Source organism: Saccoglossus kowalevskii, chromosome 5 (genome assembly GCF_978046115.1).
Source record: "Saccoglossus kowalevskii chromosome 5, keSacKowa6.1, whole genome shotgun sequence".
NCBI classification, from domain to species: Eukaryota; Metazoa; Hemichordata; class Enteropneusta; family Harrimaniidae; genus Saccoglossus; species Saccoglossus kowalevskii.
Window position 1 is genome coordinate 36,825,975 of NC_140645.1, and position 11,672 is coordinate 36,837,646.

General features: G+C 33.0%; 1 protein-coding gene across 4 annotated transcripts; it reads right to left on the bottom strand.

Annotated features, from left to right (window-relative positions):
- Window positions 1–662: 662 nt before the first annotated feature.
- On the bottom strand, window positions 663–10,449 carry LOC102807484 (uncharacterized). 4 transcript variants are annotated; one of them, XM_085499695.1, is made up of 20 exons: window positions 10,322–10,449; window positions 7,749–7,773; window positions 6,937–6,989; window positions 6,757–6,784; window positions 6,012–6,064; window positions 5,817–5,844; window positions 5,619–5,647; window positions 5,353–5,380; window positions 5,185–5,237; window positions 4,989–5,016; window positions 4,731–4,783; window positions 4,546–4,573; window positions 4,136–4,188; window positions 3,857–3,884; window positions 3,512–3,540; window positions 3,379–3,406; window positions 2,620–2,672; window positions 2,420–2,447; window positions 1,087–1,115; window positions 663–807 (listed from the first exon to the last, which is right to left on the bottom strand). In XM_085499695.1, exons 1-20 carry the CDS (start codon window positions 10,391–10,393, stop codon window positions 790–792), a joined length of 744 nt encoding a protein of 247 aa, XP_085355821.1. In that variant the 5' UTR covers window positions 10,394–10,449; the 3' UTR covers window positions 663–789. The 4 variants fall into 4 exon arrangements, with proteins under 4 accessions (XP_085355821.1, XP_085355823.1, XP_085355824.1 ...); XM_085499697.1 differs by lacking the exons at window positions 5,353–5,380; window positions 5,619–5,647; XM_085499698.1 differs by lacking the exons at window positions 4,731–4,783; window positions 4,989–5,016.
- Window positions 10,450–11,672: the final 1,223 nt, after the last annotated feature.

Sequence of the window (11,672 nt, forward strand, 5' to 3'; positions counted from 1 at the left end):
CATCATGAATCACCCTCGTCTAAAACGACGTTTTTATATTCCATCTTATGTAATAAATCATCCGTGGGTTTCTGATGAACGTGATACACATGTATTATGTTTGATAGCATAGGCAAATTGTAGGCTCGTTAGACGTTAATTCATGACGCGGCGCACACGGTCGATGTCTCGTGCATGCAAATGAACCAAACGAATACAACATTTTCGGGATTTCATCGTATTTCAAATTTAACATTTACGAATACAACATTTTCGGGATTTCATCATATTTCAGATTTAACATTTACGTGTCATGCAGCAGTATGAAAGATATTTGGAAGACAATTTTGTTGATTACTATCGACTGGGCGTGAACGAGGCAGCACAGACATACTCAGACAAAAATACCACGTGTTACTGAAAGTCGCCTGTTGTATGTATTAAAATAGTTGTAACGCATCATTGCTGGCATGGTGATGTACGAGATTGAATAACCACGTGATTAATAGCGAATATTGTAGTCCCCGATGTCGATATATAAACCGCACATGCACAAGACAACGCAACTGTCATCGAACTAATGTTTTCAAAAAGCTAAAGTATTCATTTCAACAATTCCCATTGCACACCGCTAATTTATTACATACTGAAGTCAGAATATAAATTACGCCGACATTCCCAAATAAGTTAAATTATGTGTACGTATTTAATAACTGCATTATTTATAAGTTTTGTTGTGTACATTTGTCGATCTTGGCGAAAAACAAAATGATATATTTCATATAATAATTACGACTCTGTATCTTTCTTTCACTCCTCCATAATGTCCTGCAAGCAAACAAAGCATCATAACCATACTTGCAATTAAAGGGAAATAATTGTTTAGTACATATGTGGTGTTTTGTCTTCTTTAGAACGTGCGTTTCATTGAATGTGGGGGGGGGGGGGCAGGTGACATATTGTGAATAATTACTCTATTTTTAAATACGCATATGCACTGCTTGTTTTGATTACAGTCACAACATGTCGTTTCAAACAAAAAATCTAAATATTGTTGTCTATGTTGCATTTTTAGCCTAGTTTATATACCCCCCGTACCATACTTACCCTTACACCAAGATATGTTCTACCACGCTCTGAAAACAAACAGAAATTTGTTTTGTCAAGCATAGACTCTTGTATAACCGACAGTGTTTAATTTACTCCATCATTAGTGAATTACGTCACTATTCAGTAACTACGAATGATGGGTGATTTTGCATAGTGTATTTTTCATCTGAAATAACATCAATTTCAAATTATATGTGCAATTTACGTGATTTATGTGAACACTTCTAAACAAACATTATTATCCTATCAATCTGTCATGCAAACATGAAATACAATAGATAATTCTGTATTTATATTTAAGGAAGTTTCAGCCAAATTTAATTTCTTCAGTACTGAGCATGTTACTGCACATATGTGTAATGCATTGTGGGAGAAAACTTCCCATTTTAAATATACCTTTATTAAACTTGACACTAAAATAGATGTTTTTTGAAATGTTTAATAATAATGATTTACGTATTCAGTCAATTTCAGCGAGCAAAATCTCAATATATGACGAAAATGCACATGTTGCCATTTTCTATATGACATTAAAAGACTTTTTATTTTGTAAAAAATATATTAAATAAATATTCCACGACCCAAATTACTTTTTTTTTTTACATTTTCAGTATCCTAATCCATAATCAGAAATTCACACTAAAAGAGTCTTTAATTTGTTTTAAACTGTATTAAAAGTGGAAATATCAGTTCAATTGAATAATAATGTGAATATACTAAAAAAAAACTGAAATTAAAGTTATATCCCATGGGAGCAGCATGAACATAGTAACTACCAGGTGCAGAATATCACGTGACAGTTTTATTCGTATCGTGCGACTACACAACACTTTGGTAACTAGGGTTTTTCATTTGCATATTCTTATTGTAGGAATTTGCATAATTGGAGTAACTAAGGGTTATTCACATATGTATGTTCTTATTGTAAGACTTTACACAATTGGGGTAACTAAGGGTTCTTCACATTTACATTTGCACGTTCTAATCGTGGGATTTTACTACGTCATCTCCACGTTTACAAAAACGAGTGTGTTTTAATTCATCGCAACCGTGTTTGTTGTCAGGAGGGGGTGTGCGGAACAGTAGTAACAGTTTATACGAGTATAATCAGGGAGAATTTCCGTAAAGTTCTCAATTCTGACATAGTGACGTAGCTGACTTGTTCATTTAGATTGTGGTAGGGAATTTCACATGGATCAAAATATAAAATGTCTGTTAGTCCTATTCTCATTTACATGTACACATATGGCAAATCAGACGACCTTTTTGAAAACCGTTGCAGACCATTTTTCGAGAATAATAGTCACGGACTGGAGTTACCAGTGGTTACCTTCACGTTCAGCTGCTTTTTCTTGGTCCTATAATGAAATTACAGAATAACGGAAAATTAGTTGGAAACGTCACTCATCCCAATTTCTAACAACGGTATATCGAATATAGTATCCAACCCAATTGCTTGAATAATGTACCGATATCTTGTTATTATCTCTCCAGTTCGTACCTTGGAGAGAAACACTTTGTCATACTCACCCTAACACCCAAGTATGTTCTGCCTCTCACACCAAGGTACGTCCGGCCTCGTTCTAAAATGGGCAATTCAAATAGTAAGATTAAATTAGTGGGACTTTTTCACAATGTTTATTTCACGAATAAAAATATTAATTTACATAACTATGTTTGCTTGTTATTAAAATAATTAAGAACACATACATATTTGATTGTTATCCGTAACTGTTTATTTATATTTGTTAATAATATTATTTCTCCGATTAACTATAACATGTAAATGATTTGACTGTTATGACACGTATTAGGTCAATCTTTTGTCTCACAGTCGCAATTTTTTTCCCCAACAAAAGTAAATCTATTCATATAACTTTGATGTTGGTAATAAATGGACAACATCAACATTACGTAACTTTACTTAATGCCATAGCCGTGACACTGTGTCAATTAAACCACCACGAGGTTTAAAATGATATACTAGTAACCGAAAACGTGACAATTAAACCACGTGGTTTGAAATGATATAACCGAAAACGTGACAATTAAACCACGTGGTTTGAAATGATATAACCGAAAACGTGACAATTAAACCACGTGGTTTGAAATGATATAACCGAAAACGTGACAATTAAACCACGTGGTTTGAAATGATATAACCGAAAACGTGACAATTAAACCACGTGGTTTGAAATGATATAACCGAAAACGTGACAATTAAACCACGTGGTTTGAAATGATCATAGTCTGATGACAATTAAAAGGAATTATAATTTGTTGACTGACCTGAGAGTTCCGCATCCCTGTCCTCGTCCTACGTGTCCAGTAAACAGTAAAGAGAAACGTATTAATTGCAATTCGGATCTATAAATTAATGAATGATTTTTCAAAGTACATATGAACGTTGTCAGATACTCACCCTTACACCTAAGTAAGTTCGTCCTCGTTCTGGGGAAAAAATTAAAAAAACACGCACATGTATATTAATCTGATTTCATCATGCTAATCGTTATATATTATGAACAAATATATCACAAATCTCTCGTTTCCAAGTATGCGTAATTTGACGTTTATTCTGTTCAGCTAATAGATTGAGGACATATGCCTTATATGACAATATAACATCCCGGCTTTTCTATTTGACCATTTTGTTACACCTCGACCATTGGGTTATATATGTCACTTTGTCAGATTTTCAAAATAATTTAAATTGTACAATATAAAATTACAATTGGGATCTTCAAAACATTAAATAACGTCATACCTTCTCTTTCTGTATCTTCGTCTTGGTCCTGTGAAATGCAACGATATATTAACATGATATATCAATTTTAATATATTTTCAATTTATATACACAATACACATATGTTTTATAAAAGTGCAATAAAGATGTGTTACATAAAGCAACAGGTATGACGTCATTAGTGACGCCGTTGATCGAGTTGTTAGTCTAATACAACATATTCCTGGCGCCAAGCCAACATGCCGTCGATAGCCTCATTAATTATTCATACATTCTGAGAATTGATATCATATACTCACTCTTACACCAAGATAGGTTCTACCACGAACTCCCAAATAAGTACGTCCTCGTTCTGAAAGAAACATTTATATAATCACTATTATAATTCAAGCCTGTGTTGTTTGGAAGAAAATGCGCTGCTAACCCCCTGAAAACTATCGTCATGAATACAACAACATATCAATACATGTTCGTGATGACACCCTTAAAAGATCTCTAAAAAGGTAAAAGGGTCTTCGGGAATACTTTCTTGGCATTCTTTGACCCACAGAAAGAAATATATTGACTAATACGTAGTGTTGAAACGTTGTTACGAGATTGAAACGATTGTAATAAGCATATATGTTATACAGGGATATTGTGTATGTATAATATACAGTGAATGAATAACCTGGTCGTAAAACCACTAATTGATAGGATTGTGATTTACCTTCCCTTTCTTGTTGATCTTCGGGGTCCTACAAAATGTATAATTGTTAATTGTTAGTCACATTGGATACAATGTTCAATATTTTATATTATAATCAAGTTCATTCCGATAACGTTGCTGAAAGAAAATTATTAGAAACGTTTTAATTTTTTTCTTGAATAATTCATAATTTTTTAGATACTTACTCGCACACCAAGATAGGTTCTTCCTCTCACGCCAAGGTAAGTACGCCCTCTTTCTGAAATAAGAGTGTTGTACGAATTTTACAATTTATATTTCTACTCTACTGAACTAAGCTACAGATATCGATAACGTAAATAAACTAAATAAACAATCTACCCGAGCACAAATCTACATAGACTTTTAGATTCGCTACAAATCCAAGAAAATCATAAATTTATCATGATATAATCCTCTCATTTATTATATCGCATTATACTCACCTTCTCGTTCTTGTTGACTTTCGGGGTCCTACACAATGTATAATGAGTACTTATTAGTCTCCTTGGATATAGGGGTTTATAACATTATACAATCAAAAAGACATTAACATTCCGATAATGATGCTGAAACGAAATTTTTAAAATGTCGTTTTGAATATGTTCTTTGTGAATTTGTATTCTGTTTTTAGATACTTACTCGCACACCAAGATAGGTTCTTCCTCTCACTCCAAGGTAAGTACGCCCTCTTTCTGAAACAAGAGTATTACAATTCATATTTCTATTCTATTGAACTAAGATACAGATATCGATGACGTAAATAAACTCAATCACTTATCTAATTTATGACTGACGTAATGTACATACCTTCACGTTCTGGGTCATTCTCTTCCTCCTATTATTAATATCAAAAATACAATATAAAATCCACAAATCATTTACAGAATAAATATTGAGTAAATACATTTATATGATTTATATTTAAATGGAAAATGTAAAAATCACGTGATTTTGATTCTTTCATTACACTCTCTGACACAGACATTTAAAACCGTCAGGTTTTGCAAAGTCAAGTACACAAAGCAGGTAATGCTGAACGAGGTTGTAAACAAATCACATAAAATAATACTCACCCTTACACCTAGGTAAGTACGCCCTCTTTCTGTAGATAAAAGTTTGATATAATTAACGTTTTACTGATTTATTGAAGTAAACAAACATTCTACCCGAGCACATATCTACATAAACTTTTAGATCCGCTGCAAATCCAAAGAAAATCATAAATTTATCATGATATAATCCTCTCATTTATTATATTGCATTTTACTCACCTTCTCGTTCTTGTTGACTTTCGGGATCCTACGAAATTTGTAAATAATATTTGTTAGTCTCCTTGGATACAGGAGTTTATAATATCATACAACCAAAATACATTATCATTCCGATAATGATGCTGAAACGAAATTATTAAAATGCTGTTTTGAATATGTTGTTAGTGAAATTGTATTAGGTTTTGAAATACTTACCCGCACACCAAGATAGGTTCTTCCTCTCACTCCAAGGTAAGTACGCCCTCTTTCTGAAACAAAAGTATTACAATTCATATTTCTATTCTATTGAACTAAGCTACATATATCGATGAAATAAATGAACTCAATCACTTATCTAATTTATGAATGACGTGTCATGAATTAGTTTTCGCGTATCTGTTGACCGACTTATTTAGCTGATTACTAGTGAATGGCTGTGTTATATCTGTCATCATTTAGGATCATGCGATGTCCTGGACGGAACTTGACTCAGTGATTTGGAACTAATTACGATATAACCGTCGCCATCCGGACCGCTATTTCTGACAGTTGGGTATTTGCAGTTAGTAATATAGTGAACGATTAATCAAAAAATATGACGTGTCCAGTACTTAGTGTAATTGGCTATGTGCAAGTTGAATGTGTGAAGACCACGCCTTATAGTCTTTTAACTGCTTTGTAATTGGTTAAGTTTTGATACGTAATAAACGGTCTAACTCCTTGGTCCCGGAGAGAGCTCCACGAGGCGAGAGAGTCTTGGTCAGTGCTGGACAGAGACCCCGACGAGGCAGTTTGCTTCGAGGCGTTCTCGATGTGGCTAAAGACTGGCTATTGAAACGTATTTCGTTGTGTGCGTCTATTTGACTGTAAAGCTTAAGTGACTTTCCCGGTCCGGTACTTCAAGCAGACGAGATATAGAGACCAGACGAGAATTCCCCCCTGACAGACGTAATGTACATACCTTCACGTTCCGAGTCATTCTCTTCATCCTATCATTAATATAAAAGTCCGCAAATGATTTCCAGATAGAGAGAAAACAATAGATCATTAGCATTCCGTAAATGTTGCTGTAACGACTATATTAGACAGATGTTTAAAATGCTTTCATAATGAATCTATATCAGACTAAAACAATACCTACCCGCACACCAAGATATGTTCTACCTCTCACTCCAAGGTAAGTACGCCCTCTTTCTAAAACAACAAAATATAATATTTTAATTACAATCTCCACAATACCGTAAAGTGTCAAGTTTTGAATTGAATAGTTGCCCACCATGAGGCCCTATGTCATGCGGAATTCACCACTGCCTAATTTATTATTTGGTTTAACGTTATATAGTAATGTATCCCAATATCATACCCGTATTTTTTGATATCCCACCCCAATATCTGAATGGACGATTCATTCAATTCAAAATTGCGACTTAATCTTCAACGATAACAAAACATGTCTTATTTGCAATATATTTTTAAATATCTTTTTAGAAAATGGTAAATATAATGTTGGTGGTATATACCGGTGATTTTAACGTTCGCCAACGTTTTCGTGTTAACATCGAATATACGAACTTCGTTTTTCCAACCTCAACTTGACAGCGAACAAAATTAGTTTCCCGATGTACCAGTCGCCAAATTGCATGAAAATATTAATGTATTGATTTTCCCCAAATCAGAAAAAAATGTTTAGCAGGAGACATACATTGTCCGTAAACTTTATCTCAGACTACTATTCTTTTAGTGGTCTGTATTTACGAAACATAACATACGACAAGTCATTTCCATTAGTTACTCATTAAGGACTCAAATTAAAATGACTAGGGTTCATCATTAGATATTCTCTATGTTTGTATACCAAACTTCCGATGTCTGATGTATACATATTTACTCAAGTATTCCATATTTGAAATGAATTTAAGATTCGTATTTAATGTGCAAATAAATATAACTTGCCTTCTCGGTCTTCAATTTCATCTGCCTGCAATAAAATGTGTACAAAAATGTATTGAATGTTAATTATAACATGATTCTGTTCACAAAAGATATATAATTAAAGCCTCCAAAGAAGGTTATCTAGTCAAATTATTTTTTTAAAGGAGAAGGTGAGGCGATTTTCCCCACAAGGTGCAATGGCGGAATAATTGAAAAACTAGACCGGCCCGTACTTATTTTGGTGTTTCTCTGCAGACCAGAAACGTAATTTTGTTTACGTATTATATATGTACTAATGCCTGGATAACACTTTCATTTGCTTAATGACAATTTATGGAACATCTATTTGAAAACATGAGAGAATACTTTGTCTCGAATCGTACATTCATACAGGGATTCGTGAAAGGTTGATGAAAATATGTATTTTTGAGAAAAAAACAAACCTTACTTGTGGTAGTTAATACTAGTTGTATGTTCACACTTAACTATCAAAACCACCATTTCGACCACTCATGTGCCAGTTTTCAGTGTTTGGGCGAGCGGTCAATGTTTTCAATAAGCGAGCGAGCGAGCGAAAAAAAAAACGCGATTAAAATGCGGTCGGTTTCCGGTCGGACAAGACCGCGTGGTCGGAAATTAAGCGATAAGCGGTCGATGTAAAAGCGGAAGGTTGGGCGAAATGAGTACTGTATGACCATGTTTCTCCGATGAAGTCTCGACTGACAATAATGCTGACAATGGACGTTAGATAAACACGCATTGTTTGCAACTGGAAGCTTATCACCCGTTATATCAGAATCGTCAACCACAGAGTATACAGATAAGATTTTATCATGTAATTCCTTCCAAAGATAAACACTATGCAAATATCCACGAAACGGCAGTTGTAGTATTTTCTGCTAGTGTTTTAAAACACTAATTTGAGCAACGTTATTTCGCAATTTCGATCTTTTGTAAACCTGGGGTGATGTATCAAGGTCTAAAGTAACCGTTTTATCAATTTTTGAAAAATCAAGAAAAAAGTGAAAATTTCCCTTCTCGCTACCTTAAGCGAAGACGACGCGACTACCACTGGTGTTATACTACATTTCATCAAATCACTGAACTTTAAGTAAACACGAAAATATATATATTTTAGTATTTCCTTTTATTTTCATTTTTTTTATTATTACATGTTTTTGACTTTATTGTATTTTATGTCAAGATCTCAAATGGGATACGATAGCAATAAAGAATTAGTTACTTACTTACTTACTTACTTACTTACTTACTTACTTACTTACTTACTTACTTACTTACTTACTTACTTACTTACTCTCTTCATTGCATTGTTAGGTGTATTACGTGACATTTAAATACTGCCTTCAAATTCACATCTATAATTAGATTGAAGTCTTGAATTTTTTTAAAATGATACTTTGAATAGGATTTTTATAACCATTTTGTCACAATCACAAGATGTATGCAAGTATGCAAATAATAACCCAGCTGCCTTGAAATAAGAACACAAATAATCAAAAGTTGTTATGTGGTTCTAATTACCCTCGATCACCCGGTGAATATACGACAACGCTAACAAAAGAAAGTAATTACCTGAATTGTAAGAAAGAAATTAACATTTTATTGATATTCCAACTAGTGTATGTCGATGGATCGTCTATTATTACAACATGCTGACACGCATTGTTTAAATGATAAGATAATTAAATATGTCCTACCTATCTGCTGTGAGTTCAATTATAGTATGATATACATGAATTTGTCGATTCTTCGCTCGATGGGACTTTTAAAGATGAAAGCCATGTTCGTTGAAATACTTATTCAAACCTTTATTTCTCATTGAATGAATTCAAATTTCTGAAAATTATATTTATTTTCGAATAATTTTCGATTTCAGTAACAATTCAAAGTATTTATTTTAGAACTTTTGAATAAATTACTGTTTTTGTCATTAAAAATGTGATTTCTTTAATTCCAGAAATGCTATCTGCTTTCTGAAACGCCTTATATTAGCGAATGGGAATTCGAAGCACGTGCGAAAACTGATAGAGACTTGTTAGTTAAAGAGACTTATATTATTTAGAATTTTCCTAATTAGTGGAGGTCACAACAACATTAAATCGAACTGTACAAAAAAGTACAAAATATCCATTTTGATCACAGATACAAAATATCTAATTTGATCAATGGACAATAACTAAGGGAATAGGTAACCCAATCACCAAGAGATTATGAAAAACTTCAAATCACACATGGTTTACAAGAACATAAAACTTTCAATGATTCAGAATTAAAATAATGACAAATCCGTAAATGCGTTTTTAGTTTCTAGTACGTACCAATAATTCAATTCAAGGTACAATTTTGTATAATTACATTTGAAAATATTCGACATATATCATCCTCATTGCGAATGCGCTCGTCTCTAAAAGTCGGCTTTATTTCAACACAGGTATATTACTTTACCACGCACTATACACGTAATTTATAATCACGAAACATGTATATGATTGTGATACAGTTGTAGAAATCGTGACTACAAACATTTTCACTGCCATTGTTTAATATCCTATAGATTGCTGAGCGTTACTTACCGTGGCCTGGGAAATAAGGTGTTGACTTGCCAGTACTACTAATGCTAGTATGTAGACAGATACGGACCCCATGCTGATGCAATGCTTAACGACTTGATAACGGTGTGAGCTGTACAAACCAAACAATCTCTATTGAGGGCAGAGATGATTGCCGTTTATATAGTAACAGTACCACAGGTGATGACAAGTCAAATTATGACAGTCTGCACGTGGGCTTGTCCAATTATTATTCACAAATAGTTATTCATTTCGTCATACTAACACCTGCACAATGGAGACAATCCATAGAAACCTCCAAGGATTCCATTTCTCGATTGAAAATTATTAATTACAATGTTAAGCCAGTTGAAGAGAGTTAATACGTCATAGTATTGTGTCACTTTTACTCTCCATCGATAGAAAAATACAACTTAAACCTGTATTCAATGATAGTTTTACGGCAGATATAGTATAAGTAACAATGTACATGCTATGTGTATTTGTGATTACAGTTATTTTGCCCTATATTGTTGTAATGTGCGTTATATTGTTGTAATGTGCGCTATGTTGTTGTAATGTGCGTTATATTGTTGTAATGTTCGTTATATTGTTGTAATGTTCGTTATATTGTTGTAATGTGCGTTATATTGTTGTAATGTACGTTATATTGTTGTAATGTGCGTTATATTGTTGTAATGTGCATTATATTGTTGTGATGTGCGTTATATTGTTGTAATGTGCGTTATATTGTTGTAATGTGCGTTATATTGTTGTAATGTGCGTTATATTGTTGTGATGTGCGTTATATTGTTGTAATGTGCATTATATTGTTGTAATGTGCGTTATATTGTTGTAATGTGCGTTATATTGTTGTAATGTGCATTATATTGTTGTAATGTGCGTTATATTGTTGTAATGTGCGTTATATTGTTGTAATGTGCGTTATATTGTTGTAATGTGCGTTATATTGTTGTGATGTGCGTTATATTGTTGTAATGTGCATTATATTGTTGTAATGTGTGCTATAATGTTGTAATGTGCGCTATGTTGTTGTAATGTGCGCTATAGTGTTGCAATGTGCGCTATAATGTTGTAATGTGCGCTATGTTGTTGTAATGTGCGCTATAATGTTGTAATATGCTACAATATATATATATATGATTTGCTGATGTATATTGTTACACTTCAAAACAGATGGCATGGGATCTTGATATTTTTAATATATATCACCTATAACGTGTAGATAATTAATGTTGTCTGTAATAAATTATCAATTTTTATTCGTCTTCATTTATGATTAATAAAAACATTTATATGTATATTATTATGTGAGTGAAATTTACTGATTCTTTGAACACGCGAATAACTTGAA

What these genes read in the sequence shown, in the direction of transcription:
- LOC102807484 (XM_085499695.1), bottom strand. Translation starts at nt 10,393, where the DNA reads ATGGGGTCCGTATCTGTCTACATACTAGCATTAGTAGTACTGGCAAGT. An exon ending in TGAAATTGAAGACCGAGAAG is followed by an intron (nt 6,990 to 7,748) that starts GCAAGTTATATT and finishes TTGTTGTTTTAG; the next exon opens with AAAGAGGGCGTACTTACCTT. An exon ending in AAGTCAACAAGAACGAGAAG is followed by an intron (nt 5,648 to 5,816) that starts GTGAGTAAAATG and finishes TTTTATCTACAG; the next exon opens with AAAGAGGGCGTACTTACCTA.